General features: G+C 43.9%; 1 protein-coding gene across 2 annotated transcripts in view; it reads left to right on the forward strand.

The window, feature by feature from the left end:
• Ptprn2 (protein tyrosine phosphatase receptor type N2) overlaps positions 1 to 19944 on the forward strand; it is a 790024-nt gene that overhangs the window by 360269 nt on the left and 409811 nt on the right. For both annotated transcript variants that reach the window (XM_031356691.1, XM_031356693.1), the window contains exons 7-9: positions 4611 to 4814; positions 6298 to 6338; positions 8529 to 8914. In XM_031356691.1, the coding sequence (XP_031212551.1) occupies positions 4611 to 4814; positions 6298 to 6338; positions 8529 to 8914 (631 nt within the window). The remainder of the gene's footprint in view (positions 1 to 4610; positions 4815 to 6297; positions 6339 to 8528; positions 8915 to 19944) is intronic.

The following is a 19944-nucleotide window of genomic DNA, read 5'->3' on the forward strand; positions in this document are numbered from 1 at the left end:
TATAGCTATCTCCTAAGAGGCTCTGACAGTACCTGACTAACACAGATGTAGAGGCTCACAGCCAGCCAGCCAGCCTCCCATGCACCCATAACTATCTATTCGATGTCCCTTTCCTAATGAGATCTATCAGTCCCCACTAATCTCTAACTCTGCACCTAACCTCAGTAGTTCTATTGATTGTAATTTGGTAATCATTGACTTAAGAGCTAGTATCTAAATATAAGTGGATATATATCAAACTTGTCTTTCTGGGTCTAAGATACCTCACAAGGGATAATTTTTTTTCTAGTTCACCTATTTACCTGCAAATTTCATTTCTTTAAAACAACTGAGCAATACTCCATTGTATAGAGGAACCACATTTTCTTTATTCATTTTTCTGTTGAGGGACATCTAGGTTGTTTCCAATTCTGCTTTGTGAATAGACCAGTAATGTACATCACTGAGCAAAGGTCCCTGTGGTAGGATGAAGTGGTTTTGGGGTATATGCCAAAGAGTGCTATAGCTGGATCTTGGAATAGATGATTCTCATCTTCCCAAGGAACTGCCACACTGATTTCCATAGTGGATATTTAAGTTTGAAATCCTACTACCAATGGATGAGTATTCTTCTTCACATCCTTGCCAACATGAGCTGTCACTTGTTTGATTGATCGATTGAGTTTAGTTAGCCATTATGGCAGGTATAAGATATCAGACTAGTTTTGATTGGCATTTCCTGATCCCTAAGGATGTTGAATACTTCTTTAAGTGGTTCTCAGACATTTGAGTTTCCTCATGAGAATTCTTTGCTTATATCTGTACCCCACTTTGTCTTTTTGTTTTATTGGTATCTAGTTTCCTGACAATTTTTTGTTTCATTTGTTTTGTTTCTGTTTTATAGGTTGCTGCTTTGTATAAAGGATAGTGTCCTTTGCTATGCAGAAACCTGTTAGATTCATTTATTAATCGTTGATCTTAGTGTCTGTTCAGTGATCTTAGTGCTCTGTTCAGAATTTTTTTTTCCAGTCTGTGTCAGTGAGTTCAAGGCTATTCCCCACTTTCTCTTCTATCAGGTTCAGTGTGTTTTTCTTACTTGGTTAGATTTCTTATAACATTTGAGGCTATTGTGAAAGGTGATTTTTTTTCCTGATTTCTTTCTTAGTCCATTTGTCATTTGTATATAGAAGGAATAGTGATTTCTTTGAGTTAATTTTGTATCCAGCCACTTTAGAGAAAGTGTTTATCAGCTGTAGGAGTTTCCTGGTGGAATTTTAGTATCACTTATGTATATTGTTATATCATCTGCAAATACAAACAGTTTGATTTTTTCCTTTCCTATTTATATCCTCTTGATCTCTTTCAGTTGTCTTACTGCTCTAAGACTTCAAGTACTGCACTGAGTAGGAATACAGAGAATAGGCACTACTTTCTTTTTCCTGATTCTAGTGGAACTGCTTTGAGTTTCTCTACATTTAGGTTGATGTTGCTTATAGGCTTGCTGTAAACTACTATTATTTTTTGGGGGGAGGGGGATGTTCCTTGTATCCCTAATCTCTCTGGGAACTTTTTATCATGAAGGGGTGTTGGATTTTTGCCAAAGGTCTTTTAGCATCTACTGAGATGCTCATGTGCTTTTTGTCTTCCAGTGTGTTTATATGGTGGGTTACATTTATCAATTTAACACATGTTAAATCATCCTGCTATCTCTTGGGATGAAACCTACTTAATCATGGTAGATAATCATTTTGATGTATTCTTGGATTTAGTTTGCCAGTATTTTGGCATCTATGTTCAAAAGGGATATTTTTTCTGGCCCAGTGTACTTGGTGTTCTGTATTTTTCTTATACTTTGATAGGCATCTACATCTTTAGGTTAGGGAAGTTTTCTTCTATGATTTTATTGAAAATATTTTCTGTTTCTTTGCCTTGGTTTCTTCTCTTTCTCCATTTCTATTATTTATTGTTATTATATTATTATTGTTATTATTGTTATTGTTATTGTTATTATTTGGTATGTTTATTGCACCCCATGTTTTCTGGATGTTTTGTGTCAGGAATTTTGTAGGTTTGACATTTTCTTTTCCTGAGGTTTACATTTCTTTTATTGTGTCTTCAATGCCTGAGATCCTTCTCTTACATTCTATGGTGAGATTTGCCTCTGAGGTTCCTGTTCCTAAAATCTTCATCTCAATATGTCCTCCAATTTGGGTTTTCTTTATTGATTGTATTTCCACTTTTAGGTCTTGAATGGTTTTATTCATTTCCTTCTACTCTATGTGTTTTCACAGATTTCTTTAAGGGGTTTAGTCATTTCTCCTCTGTTATATTCATAAAGGCTGTTTTAAGGGCTTTGTCCTGTGTTTCAGCTATGCTGAAATACGCAGGGCCTGCTGTGGTAGAGATACCTGGGAAGAGACTTGGGGATTGAACTTGGAGGAATGGAGGGAAGAGGTGAGGATCTGCAGTCAGTCCACCTGTTTCCTTGATCTGAGTGGCCTAGGGAGTGCCTGCTAGAGCTCAGGGCTAGAGCTCAGGGCTGGAGCTCAGGGCTGGAGCTCAGGGCTGGAGCTCAGGGCTGGAGCTCAGGGCTGGGATAAAGCACTGAGTGGGGGAGGGGAATTGGAGGTGAAGATCTGAGATCTGCTGGGGATGGAGTTGGGATGGAGGAACTGCACAAGAAGTAGTCTGCTGCAGAGCTGTATATGAGACTGGGGGATTGGGTTTGGAGATGCAGAGGGAGAGGTGAGGATCTGCAGTTAGCCTAACTATTTCCTGGACCTCTCTCCCCCCTATGCTGTAACTGCACTGCGACCTGCCCAGCCCATTCTCTCAGGTTGCTTAAGTTCTGTGTACTGTAATCTTTCCATTCTGTAACGTTTGCTTTTTTTATATTGCTCATAATTGCCTGCTTCTGGCCTATGGTCAATCCATTGCACAGGTTTTCCTTCTTCAGCCTTTCTGTGTCCCTGCTGAGTTTCCCTGTCTGACCCTCCTGCCTGTGTGGAGGGCCAAAGTGTCCTAAGTATCCTCAGCCATAGTCTCTCTTGTTTGTTGAAAGCCAGGGTCACATTTTGACCCACCTTGTATGCAATCCACTGTACACTGTGCTTGGCTCTGTACACATAGGAACTGGACTGCTTGACAGGTCCTTCTAAAGGGTTTTCCAGCACCAGCTGAACTTCTGTATTATCCCATTGCTCTTTCATGAGCATTGTCTTTTGGAGTCCCTTCCTTGAAGATGAGGTCTTGTGGGTCTTCAGTTTCTACTGATGGGGCTCTATGAGACAGTGGCAGCAGGGACTCCCAGAATGCCCTGCTACACATACTGTCTCTTATTGGCCATGGGAAGTTCTTCCTTCACACAGCATTATCCATGCATGCCCATCCACAGTATGCTTGCACATATACTTCAGAGGACTTGTCATAGCTCCTCAGTATTGCTACATCCTTACATTCCAGCCACTACCTATGACTCCAGACATCTGAACTTGAGGGACAAAGTCAATGGGATCTTGCATTAAAGCAGGGAGGGAAGGAAGGAGGGAGGGAGAGAGGGAGAAGGAAGGAGGATGAAGGGCAGGGGGAGAGAGAAGGAGGTAGGAAGAGGGCAGATGAGAAGCATCCATAGAGAAGCACATCCTGGGTCTCAGACATTGTTTGTGTGGTTGTTTCTCATTGTAAAGTATGTCATAGCCACTGTTAGTTGAATACAAAGCCCAAAGCAGACATGTAAGATGGACCCAGAGTCTAGTTCTGTGTTGAAGTAAGCTGTCTACTCATCCATAGATCCCACACCTCTCTCACCATGGGGACTTGTCCTTTGCCACACTGTCAAAGGACCATTTAGGGTGCTGGGGAATATACAATTGTGGTTAATATTCATTTTCAAACATGCCTCATATAAGGGTCTTATAAAAAATATTGCCTTCCTGTTTTACAGTTGGTTCCCTGCTCCAGCTCCCTTGAATAGATGTTAGCTAGAGCTATCAAAGGGTAGAGGCTGGGGGACTTCAAGTGTGGTGTGTGTCCCATGCCACCTTCCTCTGGGCCCAAGACAAGAAGAAGGTTCTAGGCCCCAGGCAGTAACATTTCCTGAGCCCCCGTGTATGGACTCATTCCCAGCAAAGGTTTGGCTGGCTGCATGGTGAACATGCCTTCTGAGCTCACTTCCCACTCAGCACAGAGACCACCAGTCTCTGTATATATGCAGGACACATCACCACACTGCTCAGAGTGCCTGGGCAAGGCTTGTTTCCATAAGCGTTAAGAAGTATGACAGCTGTCCATCTTAGCAGCATCTGAGTGGCTAGGTAGAGTGACAGTAGAGCATGAGCCACAGTCTCCCTTTAGCCTGTAATTGCTTTCTATTCTTGGAGAGGCAGATACAGCTTATTCTTGTTGATATGATGGTTTGTTGCTAACCTAAAAGATCCTCGATGAGATGTGAACTCTTCCCTAGTTGAACCTGTAGTTGCTGGTGAGGCCTCCCCTCTCCTTCCCTGGGCACTCAGTAAGTCCTTCCTTCTCTGTGGCCTCTCTGTCCAGTTAAATGAAAAAGTTCGCCCCCGCCCTAAACCAAGGCTACTTCTTATGCTGATCATCAACTCTGACTTTGTCTGTGCCCTTAGACACACTCCTGCAGAGTCTCCTGAAGGATCTGCAGCAGCAGGCTGAAGTGGACCGCCTGGACCCTCTGAAGTTGAGGCAGAAGGCAGACTCAGTGGCTGGAACCATACAAAATGATCCTGCAGAGGGAAGCCAAGAAAGCCATGGAAGAGGGGCTGAGGGACAGCCGGGAGAGCAGGCAGATGCTCCAGAGGCAATGCTTCAAGGTGACCTCCCCTACTCCTTGGGTTCTTTGCAGCTGAGTGTCCACAGATAGGGAAAAAAGCCATAGGAGGGACTGGAGAAGGAGTGAAACTATGCCATGCAGAGGAGAAGAAGCTATGGAGAGGGAAATCTAGGGAGGTGGTAAGACCACAAGAATCTAGGGAGGGGAGAATCTTATTCACCAGACCATAAATGCATTCTTTCTGCTGGAGAGATGGATCTGTATTAAAGAGTTTTATCTGTTTGAACTTTTGCCTCTAAAAGCTTTCTTAAAAGACTAAGCTTACCCAAGCAATTACGTTGAATGGCAAATTGCTCTCAGGGAGGAGGTTTGATTCCTGCTTGCTGAGGTTCAGAATTAGGAAAACCTAGGAGTGATGGAGAATGCAGTTTGGGTCATGCCAGTATGCACTGTCAAATATTTGAACAACAAACTGAAAAGTATTCATTCAACTGTCTGCATCTACTTCTTTGGCTACTTGGAACAGCAGAAATCATCATGCTCCATCTTATCTGGAGTGGCTGCTCAAGGCAGATAGGCCTCTAGGCTCTGAGCTCTGAATGTGGTAGGCACACAAAATCCTGTTGAAAGTCAGATGTTCCAGTCCCTCCTCTGTGGACTGGAACAGAGGCAAGTCACCAATGTTCAAGGGGGAACCAAACCTAGGAAGCTCTAGAGGCCTCTGTGAACTGAGGGCTGTTCCCTGAGTTACACACCTTTGGCAATAGGTTCTGGCTAGGTCTTTTCCCCTCAACTTGATCCAAGTTGGAGTCATCTGGGAAGAGGGAACCTCAGTTGAGACAATGCCTCCGTCAGATTGGCCTACATACAAGTCTGAAGGATATTTTCTCTGTTGATGGCTGATGTAGGGGGGTGCAGCTTACTGTGGGTGGTGCCACCCCTTGGCAGGTGTTTTGGGGTTGTATAAGAAGGCAAGCTGAGCAAGCTATGATTAGCAAGCCTGTAAAGCAGTGTTCCTCCATCATCCCTGCTTCAGTTCCTACTTGGAGTTCCTGCCCTGACTTCCTCAATGATGGACAGTAAACTATCTGAAAGAAACTCTTTCCCAAGTTGCTTCTGGCCATGCTGTTTTCTCACAGCAATAGAAAGAAAAATAGGGCAGCATCCCTTTGACCAGAGTAATAACCCACATGATCCTTAATATGAAGTCGTTTGGGTAGATCTGTCTGCTTTTATAACTATTAGCTGTGGTGAGGTCCTCCGAGCTATGACAAACATTGAAGATGTGGGTAGGTCTGTCTATGAAGCAAGGAGAGTTGCCTGCAAGTGATGCTGTGTCTAAGTCTGCTTAGCAAACCCATCCTCTGCTCTGCAGTTTATAGAGTTACTCTGTGCTAGAAATGTGGTCATGCTGCTCCACCTCACATGCACATGAGGATTCGGTATGATCATCATGTCATGCACTGGGACACCCGTGTGGACATTTTTCAGGGACTTGGATAACATGCTTCTGTCTTTTACAGATCACAGACTATCAGAGATGGATGACCCAGTGTCCAAGGAGGTGAGATGACATCATATTGACCTAAAGTCATATGGTTATCCATCATCTTTATATTTATAAAATGCAGTTTCCTAGCTGTTGGAAGAGTACATGGAAAATCCTCACGCTGAGAAAACTGAAGAGTGTGCGCAAAACTGTATAGACCTAGATATAGGATAACATCTGTTTTCAGATAATAAATGAAAAATTAGCCATTATATATTGACAGAAAGACACGGTGAATTTAAAAAAGGGAACTAATATTTTCAGAATCCTTCTCCCATAAGAACATCACAGGCCCATTTAGTAGCCCTGCTGAGTCCTGCATACTTCTTCTGAGGCCCCCTGGCTGAGAAACACAGACCCCTGAGCACCTGGCATTATCCCAGCTCCCCTGGTATCTCCTGCAGCCACACAGTTGAAGGGTACTCCGTTAGAGAGCTGGTCTAGTATTTAAGAAAGGCCTAGGCATTATGAAAAGGCTTAGTCAGCCAATACCTATATACTACCTTTCAGCAATACCCAATAGCTTTATTAAAAGGATGAGGGAGGTTCTTGTTTGAATACTGTGGTCTCTTAAGTCTTAAGGAAGCAGAAAATCTGCTCAGGTGGCAGTGATGCCATGTGGTTCTATAAAACCTGCTTGTGTCATTTTGCTTGCTTGTGGATCAGTGCCTAATGAATGCCAGCAGGGAATGAGAGCAAATTGAAATCATAGCCACAGTGGGACTTATATCTGAGTGGTGATGGAGAAAGTGGGTCAGGAAAGAATTTCTGGATTTGGGGAGTGGAATTCATGCCACCCAGGGCCCACAGTCCTCATGTTTGCAGTCTCAGAATTCACCTGGACCTGAACTTGGTAAAACCATCAGACTCTCCTCATGGCCTCCTTGCCTCTACCATGGCCTCCCCATGCCCTTGTTGAGCTTTGGCTCGTCTCTATTCTGTGTGTTGTGCTGACTTCTTTCTCTATTGCTTAGAGTGTTGAATTCTCTGAGCTCTCTTTATTTAGTGACACCTTTCTCTCATATGAGATCCCTCCACCTGAGATATCATTATTCCCTGTATTTCAAAAGTTGCTAATGGCTAACCAACTGCCTTGTATTGTTGCAAATCAAAATTGGAGTAAATGTTTTTGTCAAACTACTATATTCACATATTCAAAAGGAAAAGTCATAACTTCTAGTCAAGAGGGAGTGTTTTTCCTCACAGTTATTTACTTCCTAAATATATGTATTCGGTGAGGTAAGTTATAAAAGAAATCACACCGCTAGTTCCTGTCTGGTGTAAAATCAGAAATACAGTTTCACAGGTAAAACTACTCCACTAGACTGATAAAGGCTTTTGTTTCTGTACACATCATGAGTCACACCTTGGAGGCCTTGCCCTGGTGGAAATATCACCTTTGACAGGGGTTAGACGCTATTTCAAAATCTGGAACTACTGATCTCCACTGTGATCATTTTATGTCCAGCTTCTCTTAGGCTGAGTCTGTGAAGCAGAGGCCAGAGTGTGGGCAATGATGAAATGAGGCTTGTGCAGGAAAAACAAGTGCTGGGTTCATAACAGTGAGCCACAATCATAGCACCCTTCTGCAGATGCCAGTATGTGCCCAAGGTGTCACCTGATATGGAGAAAGTTGGGTCAGGCTGGGAAGCATCATCTTTACCTGGACCAGGATGTCACTAGAATGAGTACATATTCCCACAATAGGCTCAGTCCATGGTTAGCTTCTGCCACAGCTTCCCTGTCTGTGAAATAGGAGTTATGGATGGTTACAAACTCCTAGAGTTTATTGAAAGACTGAATTCACACGTACGAAGTATCTCTTACTACATCTTTGTATGTGGGAGAGCTCAGTAGAGGCAAACAATGATTAAGATTTGTGACAGTTGTTTGGTGTTCATTGCTCCTAGAGGGGTCTTGACACCACATGAGATGCTGAGGGTGTACATCACATTAAAAATTGTACTTTCCAGGAAGGTGAGTGAGGGAGGGTGGAAGAGTAGGATAGAGCAGCATGAAGTGACTCTGACACCCTGACTGGTGTCTCTCTAGATATGGTTCTGCACAGACACTGCCCTCCTTTCTTGCATAGTCCCCTTCAGAGTAGCCTACTGTTATTCTGCCATGTGAGTTCACTTCTGAACCGTGCATTGGCAGTCCCTTCTTACATGTCATCTCATGGGTGTTTCTTCTCTTCTTTGTTAGGTCAACCATCTGAGCTTCCAGCGTGGGAACCTCTTGAAAGATTACGGGTCTCCTCTATTACCTGAAGCTCCCCTTCTGGAAAAATCCTCCAGAGAAGAGATGAAGAAGTCAGAGCAGCCTGAGGAAGTCTTGTCTTCAGAAGAGGAGACTGCTGGGGTAGAGCATGTGAAGAGCCGGACTTACTCCAAAGAACTATTTGAAAGGAAGCTGAACTCAGAGCTCCAGCCCAGGAGGCTTGAGGATCAATTTCAAAACCGAACTCCAGAGGAGTGGGAGGATGAACAAAGCCTCGAGTTGGCAGCACAGGAACCCCCTAGTGGAGGCCTACAGCTGGAAGTGCAGCCTTCTGAGGAGGAACAGCAGGGATACATCCTCACAGGAAACAAGTGAGTGGTGGCTCTGCCTTCTGTCCCCTGGAACCCCGAGACCCTGGAGGGTGGCAGTGCCTCATGGAAGTATGGAAATGGGTCCAGGTGTGTGCAGCAGGCTAATCAGCCAGGAGCACCCTCCTTAGCTTTTGAACATACCATCAGCTTCAGGGGCATGTTTGGAAGCCAGTGACCATGCCAAGCTATATATATGAATGTTGTCTGCTTCTCTTGACTACCCTGTATCCCTGCTGTTCAGAAGCATCTGCAGAGGACAGCCATGGGTATGGTAGCAAGATCTGTCCCAGGTTATTCTCTACAGGGAATGGCCACACTCAGGGACAATTGACAGCAAGTACAGAGCAAGACTTGATGTCCTCAAAACTCAGCTCTCTACTGGCTCCTTGCTTGCTGAAACTAAAAGCTTTACTGATTTCCCAACAAATAGTCCAAGTAGACCAATTAAAAGGAAAATATTCATCATGGCTATAGGACACTCTGTGCATTTATTTTGATATGAATTTAACAAGAGAAAGAACTCAAACACCAGTACCAGAGAGTCAGCAGTGGTTGGACCCCCTTGCTAATGAGCCTGATGTTGATGTCATGGTTCATGAGAAGGCAGCATTTCTTCATGTCATGGAAGCAATATTTCAAAGGGAAAAGGGCATATGACTGTGTAAGTTTATATACACATGTGTATGAGCACACATGCATGTATATATATATATAATATATATATATAGATAGATAGATAGATAGATAGATAGATAGATAGATATAGATATAGATATAGATATAGATGTAGATATAGATAGATAGATAGATAGATAGATAGATAGATAGATAGATAGATAGATACAAATATGAGTGCTCATCTGAACATGTATGTCTGGGTATAGGTATGTATGCACATGTGGGTACATGCATACAAATGAAAGCTCATGTGTTCTCTCTTCACCATGAAACCTGTCACTCTTACTGCTGACTGCCCTGGGGTAAAGCTCAAAGTAGACACGAATTCCCCTGTGCTATGGCACACCATCCCCCTGTGTGGTTTTTACTGTCCATGCATTGTTCCTGAAAACATCAATTTTTATTAGTGACAGTCAATTGCTAGTTGGCAGAAAAAGGTTTATTTTAAGCTTAAAACAGACTGTTACTAAAATCAAATTAAGACTCAAGGCTATTTTCAGACTTGCCAAGCCTCCCTCTTAAGATTTTGAATGAGTCATGGCAGCTGCTACTTCAGGATCACCCTGCCCCACATTTCTTGCACTTCTCTGCCCCTTCCTTTCCATAGAACAGAACTTCCATTCTCCACCCTTGCTCAGACATATGCCATGCTGGCTTGTCTGTCTCTCACTCTCTGACAAGTGCTAGAGTATCCATCTCCTCCCATACAGAGAACACATAAAGTGCTTAGAACATACCCTGCAGGGAATGTAGGACACATCTCTACATGTTGGGAACTCCTATAGCTTACTAAACATGCAAACTATTCAACAACCAAATCACTAACTGATCATTAAACTCAAATACCCCATATATAGGTGTGCACTTCCCTGGGAACCACTGCCCTGTATGTATATCTATATATTGGTGTGTGTGTGTGTATGTGTGTGTGTGTGTGTGTGTGTGTATGTGTGTGTGTGTATGTATGTATGTGTAGGATTTATGTGTTATGTGTTGTCCTGGGTGTTATGTACGCATTATATGCTAGATTGTGTATGTCTCATGTTCTGTGTATGTATAGTATGTTGTGTCATTTGCATATATTAAGTAGGATATTATATATTGTGATATATGTGTGAGACTTTGTGAGCCATGTGGTCTGTGTGTATAATGTGGGGCCTCATGCTTTGCATGTGTTCTACCCTGTGTATTGTACACTGTGTGTATGTGTTTGCATTCATTATCACTTGGGATCTCCCCTTACTTCAGGTCATCAGTATCTTAACTGTTATACAATCTGACACAGGTAGTATGTCCCATGTGTGAGGATGAAAGGCCCTGCAACCACCACTCTGCCCTGGGCCCTGACCTCAGTTACACTGTAGGTGGCAGATACCTTCATGAAAACATTGTCATTTTAGGCTACATATGGCAACCAGTGGTGACCCCTTCTGGCCCCCCAAAAGAAAGACATGGTCCTTTGCGTGGTCTCTTTGCTTTTTGGATGACATGGTCTACTGATGGTGACATCAAAGCTGTCCTCAAAATTAAGAGTTGGGCTGTAAGGGACTTAGTCTCCATGAAGGCACCTCTGACAAGTAGGGACTTGTCAGAACAGGTCATTTACTCTGTGGAGACCTTTGTACAGGAGAAAATCTAGTATTACTATGCTGAGATTTATGTTGGAGCCTTCCTTTTCCCCACTTGGCCATGTCTTTGAAGCTAGTCAGAACAGTTGGCCACTATACGCAGGAACCATAGGAAGACCATCATACCCTAAGTGACTGTCTGTCTTGCCTTGTCTTTGGTGGGTTCTGGTGATGGCAAGGGTCCTGCAATCCTGCTTCTCAACTGTGGTATGATGTGACCAGCTGCCACGTATGTTTTCCAACTGTGGATCTGAGCAGACTCCTCCTTGCTTGCATTGCTTTTGTTGGATATTTTGTCACTGCAGTGAAGAAAATAGCCACCTTTGAGTTCCTATATTTTGATGAATTTTCAGGTAATAAGATGTCATGGTTAGGTGTGTAAAGGGCTATCCTTGATGGCAGATGTGAAGTCTGGTGTGTGATGTCCTCTACATGACTTCATCTGGAGTGGAAGTAGGGAACAATAACGTGAGAAACTGCAAGTGCTGAGTCTCCCACTTTGTTGGGTCAAGGTATACACAGAAGGCAGTCGCCCGTGGTCAGCCCTGATCTTCTGATACCCACCTGTAATGCTGACTTCCTGCAGCTTCCATGGATGGGTTCTCTGATTTTAGTCAGTTTACTGGTATGGTGATCTTTGATGAGGAATTTAATTTCTTTAAGCCTTTGTTTCCACTTCTTTTTTTTTTAAAGATTTATTTATTCATTATATATAATTACACTGTAGCTGTCTTCAGACACACCAGAAGAGGGCATCAGATCTCATTACAGATGGCTGTGAGCCACCATGTGGTTGCTGGGATTTGAACTCAGGACCTCTGGAAGAGCAGTCAGCGCTCTTAACCACTGAGCCATCTCTCTTATTTCCACTTCTTTAAAACAGGTTAGACTGAGTGTGGGCCATGCCTTTAATCCTAGGACTTAAGAGGCAGAGGCAACTTCTCTTAGTTTGAGGACTACCTAGTCTATCCAGAGAGTTCTATGTTAGTCAGGACTACATAGTGAGACCCTGTTTCAAAAAATAAAATAAAATAAAACAAGGCTGAGCATCTGGGCATGGTGACATTTATTTATAGTCCCAGCTCTTCAGGAAGCTGAAGAGGGTTGCTTGAGGCTAGGCTCATGGACAGAGTGGACAGCATAGCAAAAATTCATCTCAAAATAAAAATAAAATTAGAAACTAAATCAGTTGGTAACAATGCTGTGAATGCATGCTATGAGGTGATGTGCAAGGCTTCAGAGCTCAGCGGCAGCTCAGAGAGAGCCAGAAGTTTCTGCTGCTCTTAGTATTTCTGATCTGGAAGTTACCTCTGCCATTCTGTTTTTAAGAAAGGTTTATGAGTGTGTGAGTGTTTTGACCACATGTATGTAAGTGCATGGTGTGCACACCTGGTGCCTCTAGGGCTCAGAAGAGAGCATAGGATTCCCTGGAACTGGAGTTAAGTCACAAAATGGGTTCTGGGGATGAACAATAGTCCTCTGCAAGAGCAGCAAGTGCTCTTCACCATGGAGCCATCTTTCTAGCCTGCTGTTCTCTAGTTCAACAACGTCACGCTGTGGCCCCTTTGGTCATATACCATTCTCGTTTGTGCTTGCTGTGCATCCAGATTCTTATTTGGGGTACTGTGAGGCTGTGTGGGAGTCTACGGGCTGTATTTATATGTGAACCCACACGTTTCATTTGTGAGTGAATTCAATACTGAATTGGAGTATAATTATGGCATTTACATAATAGCCCATATTCTGTGTTACAGGTGATGGAATTCATGTGCTGTGTTTGCATGGATGTCCATGCTGACTTGGGTGGGACTCTTCAAGCTGTGTTTGTGTGAAAGTCCATGAACCATGCTCTGTGTGCTTACTGCCACTGCAAGGGCTTGCCTGTGGAATCATGGTCATGAACACTCTGGATATTTACTGTTTTGATCATTCGGTAGATACCTGGAAGCAGTCTCTCTTAGAATGGTTGAACAGGAGCATTAAAAGAATTTAAAGCATGCTGCTCCTATCCTCATGTTTATCTCTGAAACCCTTGCTGCTGCTGCTGCTGTGTGTGTGTGTGTGTGTGTGTGTGTGTGTGTGTGTGTTGGGGTGGTACTCAAGGAACCCATCTGTAAGCCCATCTAACAGCAAATGTCAGTGTCTGCTCTCCTCTAGAAGATCGGGGTGGCAGCTGCCATAGATAGACAGCCTGAATTGCTCTGCCGAGTCCTCGATTTTGCAGATTAACTCCAGCAGCTTCCTAAGGAAGTTCTGACCATGAAACAACAGTTGACTGCTGTGCATTTTAAAATAGAGTGGGGATAACTTTGTGCTCACTTGAGCATAATCTGCCCAAGAGTGTTGAATGAAGCATGCCCTGCCTGCAGATCAGGAAAGGGTCAGCTTACCCTGCCTTGTAGTTAGTGTGATTGAGGATGTCTGCCTGTGGAGACAAGGGATTTGCTTCAATGCACTTCATCTTCAAGGTGCTACTAACTAGCTTTGCTGTAAATGATAATGGCCATTTTCCCTATATAGGGCTGACACAGTTGTGAGGTATATGGGTTTGGGGCCCATTGTCATTCTTTTGTGGAAAACAATCTAGAAATGAAATCAGTGCAAGTAAGTCAACACAAACTGTAAAGTCAAATCAAGTCATCATGGAAACATTGAAGCAAAAATTAAAAAAAAAAATGTCTTTTACTTTCTACAAGCTTGAGGTCTGAGCTGACATACAGACATAGGAGATCATTGAAATGATCACCCAAGGGGGTTCTGTCAAGGTGCAGGCTGAGTTTCAGGTCAATGAGAGATGTCAGGGCCAGAAGGCTGTGATCAGTAGATAAGTGATAGGTGGCAGTTACAGACAAAGAGGGTCTGAGGAGGTGTGCTAGGACAGTGTGATAGCTGGTTTTATGTCAACTTGACACAAGCTAGAGTCATTGGGAAGCAGGAACCTCAATTAAGAAAATTTCCCCACCAGGTTGGCCTGTAGGCAAGCCTGTAGACCATTCTTTTCATTAATGATTTATGTGTGAAGGCCCAACTCACTGTGAGTGGTACCATCCATGGGCTGGTATTCTCTGTATTACAAGAAATCAGGTTGAGCGAGCCAATAAGCTATTTTCTCCTTGGTCTCTGCATCAGCTTCTGCCTTCAGGTTCATGCCCTGACTTCCCCTAATGATGGACTGGTATGTGGAAGTATAAGGAAAACAAACCCTTTCCTTTCCAAGTTGATTCTGGTCATGATGTATTATCATAGCAATAGAAGCTCCAACTAAGATAGAAATTGGTAGCCGGGCGGTGGTGGCGCACGCCTTTAATCCCAGCACTTGGGAGGCAGAGGCAGGTGGATTTCTGAGTTCGAGGCCAGCCTGGTCTACAGAGTGAGTTCCAGGACAGCCAGGGCTATACAGAGAAACCCTGTCTCAAAAAACCAAGAAAAAAAAAAAAAAAAAGATAGAAATTGGTACCAGGAGTAGGGTATTGACGTGTCAGACCTGACCATGATGCTTTGGAGAGAATTGTAGAAGGACTATAGAACTTTGAGCTGGACAAGTCATTGAGTGATCATAGTTTAATGGGCTGTTCTATGGGAACTTGGAAAACAGAAATATTAAAAGAGATGCAAGCCGGGCAGTGGTGGCTCACACCTTTAATCCTAGCACTTGGGAGAGGCAGGCAGATTTCTGAGTTTGAGGCCAGCCTTGTCTTGTCTATAGAGTGAGTTCCAGGACAACCTGGGCTATACAGAGAGAGGGGGGAGAGAGAGAGGAAGAGAGAGAGAGAGAGAGAGAGACAGAGACAGAGACAGAGACAGAGACAGAGACAGACAGAGAGAGAGAGAGGAGAGAGAGAGGAGAGGGAGAGAGAGAGGAGAGAGAGAGAGAGAGAGAGAGAGAGAGAGAGGCAGAGGCAGGCAGGCAGGCTAAGGAATCCTGGTAAGTTTCAGAGGGGAACAATGTCTCTATCAGAGCCAGCATGTGATATTTAAGAATTTGTGGTTCTTGTCAACCAGATCTGAACAATTAGCTGTTATCAATAAGAGACTAACCACTAAAATGAAACCATTGCTTTTCTGGGATAATCTATATTAGTCAGCTGGGACCAAAGAATCAGCTGTGATTAAGAAGGAACCGTCTCCCTCCACTGGTAGTCCTGACTGGTTACAGGAGGTGACTGCTTCAGTCTGTATACATCCAGCTGTTAGGACCCCCAGCTAGAGACTCCAAGGAAGTCTCTCCCATCCCAGGTCTCTGGCTCCTCCCATAGATGCCCCCCGCTCTCCCCCTGCCCCGATTTCCATTCTCTTTCCCAGCCCTCTCCTGACCCTTTTCCCCACACCTGATACCCAGTCCTGTTCCCCTCCTTACACCCTCTTCTACCCACTTCCTTCCCTCCCTCCTTCTCCAATGTCTATTATATATTCCCTTTTGAGTAAGCTTCACTCATCCTCCCTAAGGCCCTCCCTGTTATTTAGCTTCTTTGGGACTGTGGATTATAACATGGTTATCCTGTACTTTATGACTAATATCCACTTATGAGTACATTCTATACATGTCCTTCTGGGTCTGGATTACCTCACTCAGGATGATATTTTCTAGTTCCATCCATTTGCCTGCATATTTCATGATGCCCATGTTTTTAATAGGTGAGTAAAATTCCCTTTTATAAATATACCACATTTTCTTCCTCCACTTTTTAGTTGAGGTACATCTAGGTTGTTTCTGGTTTCTGGTTACTACAAATAAAGCTGCTATGAACATAGTTGAGCAAAAGTCCTTGGGTTATAGTGGAGCATCTTTTGGATATATGCCCAGGAGTGGTATAGCTGGACCTTGAGAAAGAATTAGTCCCAAGTTTCTGAGAAAATATCAAATTGATTCCAAAGTGCAAATTTTCAATCCCACCAACAATGGAGGAGTGTTCCCCTTGCTCCATAACCTTGCCAGCATATGTCATTACTTGAGTCTTATCTTAGCCATTCTGACATGTGTCAGAAGAAATCTCAGAGTCATTTTGATTTGAATTTTCCTGATGACTAAGGACACCAAACATTTCTTTAAGTGCTTCTCTCCAGTGGAGGGAGCAGGATACCAACCTATCCACAAAACTTCAACCCTAAATCTGTTCTGCCTATCAGATATGCAGAAACAAATATTGATCAGAGATTGAAGGAATGGCCAAACAATAACTGGCCCAAGTTGAGACTCACATGGTGGGTGAGAGCTAACCCTGACACTCTTAATGATACTCTGTGAGCTTGCAGTCAGGAGCCCAGCACAAGTGTCTCCTGAGAGGCTTTATCCATCAGCTGATGGAAACAGATGCAGAAACCCATAGCCAAACATTAGGTTGAGCTCAGGGAGACTTGTAGAAGAGTGGGGGAAAGGCTTGATGGAGCTAGAGGTGTCAAGGACTCAAAAAGAAAAAGAAACCTACAAAGTCAACTAATCTAGGCCCAAATGGGAGCTCACAGAGCTAAACTACCAATAAAGAGCACATATGGGCTGAACCTAGGCCCCCTACAAATTTGTAACAGATGTGCAGCTTGATCTTTATCCTGACAGTTGGAGCAGGAGCTGTCTGTGACTCTGTTGCCTACAGTTAGATCCCCTTCCCCTAGCTGGGCTTCCTTGTTTGGCCTCAATGGGAGAGGGTATGCTTAGTTATGCAGTGATTCAATGTTCCAGGGTGGAGTGGTACCCATGGCAGGCTTCTCCTTCTCTGAGCAGTGGAGGAAGTAATGGGGTTTGTGAGGGTGGGACTGAGAGGAGAGAGGCAGCTGTAGTCAGGATGCAAAGTGAATAAAAAATAGATAAATAAAAGGTAAAACAGAAAAAGAAGGGACCAGTATCTATCACTGAGATGAAGTCTTTAGGGGGATGTTCATCAGAGTCAGCATACAGAAACTGTGGGTCTACAGGGAGCCAAGGTTATACCTCATACTGACAGAACTTGGCAGTATAAGAGTCATCCAAGTGGAGCTGTGACCGAGTGGCATGAAGTGACCAAGCAGAGCAGTTGGGCTTGACACTTGTGTAGCCTGAGCCACTAAAGAGAGGCTGAGAGAGGCTACTGGCAAAAGTATAACTTCAGTTGCAGTTGAAGGCCCAGTATTGAAGTGGTCTTGGAGAGAAGTTGATGCTCAGCATGTGACAAGAATCAGAATTCCCAAACAGAGCCCATGGAAGGCTATTAGCTAAAGTGTAGCCCAGATGCAGAGGTCCTAAGCATCTGGAAGATGCCAGTAGCATGTGTTGACCACCAAGGACAGCTGCAGCTGTGTAGTGAAGCAAGCTTGAGCCTAGGAGACAAGCTGCATGTACTATGTCTAGCTCTTAGTAGCATAGAAGATTATGGGTCCTTTAAATCTGACGGTGAGATTTCACTGTTGGACTTTGGGTTTGCTTGGATTTGGGTAACTGTGCAGTGATTCTTATCTCCTGGAGTAAGAAGAAAAGCATCTAACTTATTTTGATCTTATAGGAGTTGACAGTCAAAGGACTTCAAACTTTTAAAGAGACTTTGGATATTTTAGAGAAATGTGATTTTAGAGAGACTTTAGTTTTTTAAGTGTTTGAATTTTGTTAAAACAATGGGACTTTTAAAATTTGGAAAGCTTTATTTTGTGATATTGACATTAGTGTGAGATCTTGAGACTGAGTGAAAAAGAAAAGTTATGACTTCTCATTGATGTGTCTATGTGTCAAGTTGACAAGGGGTCAATTGTGATGGCTGTTTTTATGTCAACTTGACACAAACTATAGTCATCTGGGAAGTAGGAACTCATGGGCAAAACGGTGCTGCATCTTTTGATAGGTAATTGATATAGGAGGGCCCAGATCAATTGAGTGCTGCCACCCTTGAGTTGGTGGTCCTGTGGGCTTAAGACTACATCAGTAAGCAGTATTCTTCCATGACCTTTGAATCGACTCTTGCCCCCAAGTTTCTGCCCTGTTTGAGCTCTAGAACCTCTAGAACCTGAGCTCTTTAGCTTCAACAACCTTTCCTCAGCTGATATTTAGTGACTGCCTGATTACCAGTCTCCAGATTCATAGGTACTATCTACCCAGCACATGGCTTGACATTCCTGTGGCTTCTTCACTTCCATGTTTTTGGTTAACTATCAGATTACTCAGCATAACCTTGGAATCCTGCAAATCCCATGTCTCACCTCTTGGTTATCACTATTAACTGTATGGCTCCTGAATCTCAGGCTTCACTCTGTCCTTAGAGAAGTCCACATGATGCCCATCTCATCTGGCATGTTCATCCTGGCAGGCTCATGCTTGGCCTCTGATGCTCTGACTTACCTTCCTTGTCACCTGACCTTTCTTACTATCCAATGCCATGTGGCTGTGCTGTGGCCTTTGGAGAGAGGTTTGATCTAACTCCTTCCAAAATAGTTCCTGTCTCTCCTCAATCCATTTCTACATCTCCCTGAATCTTCTTCCATAACAAAATATCACAGACTCTAGGCTTGAATAACAAGCATTTCTTCCTTTCATGGTGCTGGAAGCTGAAAGTCCAAGATGAAGTGGCAGATAGGTCCTCTTTCCCCCTAGGCTAAGGGAGGATTGGTCCCTAGGCTGATATCCAGCTCCTGGTACTCTTAGATACACCTTGACTCTAGTAGCTTTCTAAGTCTTCATATTGTTCCCCGGTCTCCATCATTTCTTCCTTCCTAAATGACACCAGTGACTCTTCTTAACAATTTAAATACACAAGGCTGTTTCCAGATAGTCACATGACATGGGGATTAGGACATTGATGATTGTATGTGAAGATGACACCATCACACTTGTAGTGATATGACTTGCTTTCTGGCTGTTTCTGTTATGTATCTCTGCTTAAGAAGACAAGTCCCAGGGAGCAGAGATTATTGTCCCATCCCTTCTGTGTCTGCAGGGTGAAAATGCAGCAGAGGCTCCTCTGGCCAAAAACCTTTTTCTGCTCTTCCAATATGAATTAAGATTTCACTGAAGTGATACTAAGAAGATTTCACATGCAGTTGTGATCTGTGAGACAGAATTCTGGAATTCTGGAATTCTTGGTTCTGAGATCTTCCAAGCCCACTTCCCACTTCCTGCTTCATGATCAAGCCGTTCTCCCTATGGCAGCCTGAGGGGGGGAGGGAGCCCCAGCATCCTCCTGCAATGGCAACCTTTATAGCACACATCTCTCCCTACCATTGAAGCCTGCTCACATGTCATGTGTTTGACTGGCTGCTGGTGTTTAAATGCCCTTCCCCTGGCATTATAATTCACTTTAGAAATGAGTTTGTAATGTGGCTGCTTCCTTTGTGCGCTTGATGCCACCCAGCAATCAGATTTTCGGCCTCTGCTCCCTGCTCACTCTCCTCTGTCTCCTTTTCTCCCCACCCCCAACCTCTTTATTATATTTTCATTGAAGGCTGAGATGAGCCTGTGGCAGCATCACGGGCCCATTACACTTCCTAACAATTCCATTTGCACCGTATTGTCTGTCTGATTGCTGGAAAATCAGGTGATTCATCACGCCTGAGGAATCACCTAGTCCCTGGAGCAGAAGTCCCAGAATAAGCCATGGAAGAGCACAGCAGGCCCCTAAGCAGGGCTTGCATCAGAGAGCATCCCACACAGAAGTGTGTGTATGTGTGTGTGTCTGTGTGTGCGTGCATGCGTGCGTGCGTGCGTGCGCGTGCGTGCGTGCGTGCGTGCGTGCGTGTGTGTGTGTCTGTGTCTGTGTGTGCGTGCAT

This window comes from Mastomys coucha, unplaced genomic scaffold, assembly GCF_008632895.1.
Source record: "Mastomys coucha isolate ucsf_1 unplaced genomic scaffold, UCSF_Mcou_1 pScaffold6, whole genome shotgun sequence".
Lineage (NCBI taxonomy): Eukaryota > Metazoa > Chordata > Mammalia > Rodentia > Muridae > Mastomys > Mastomys coucha.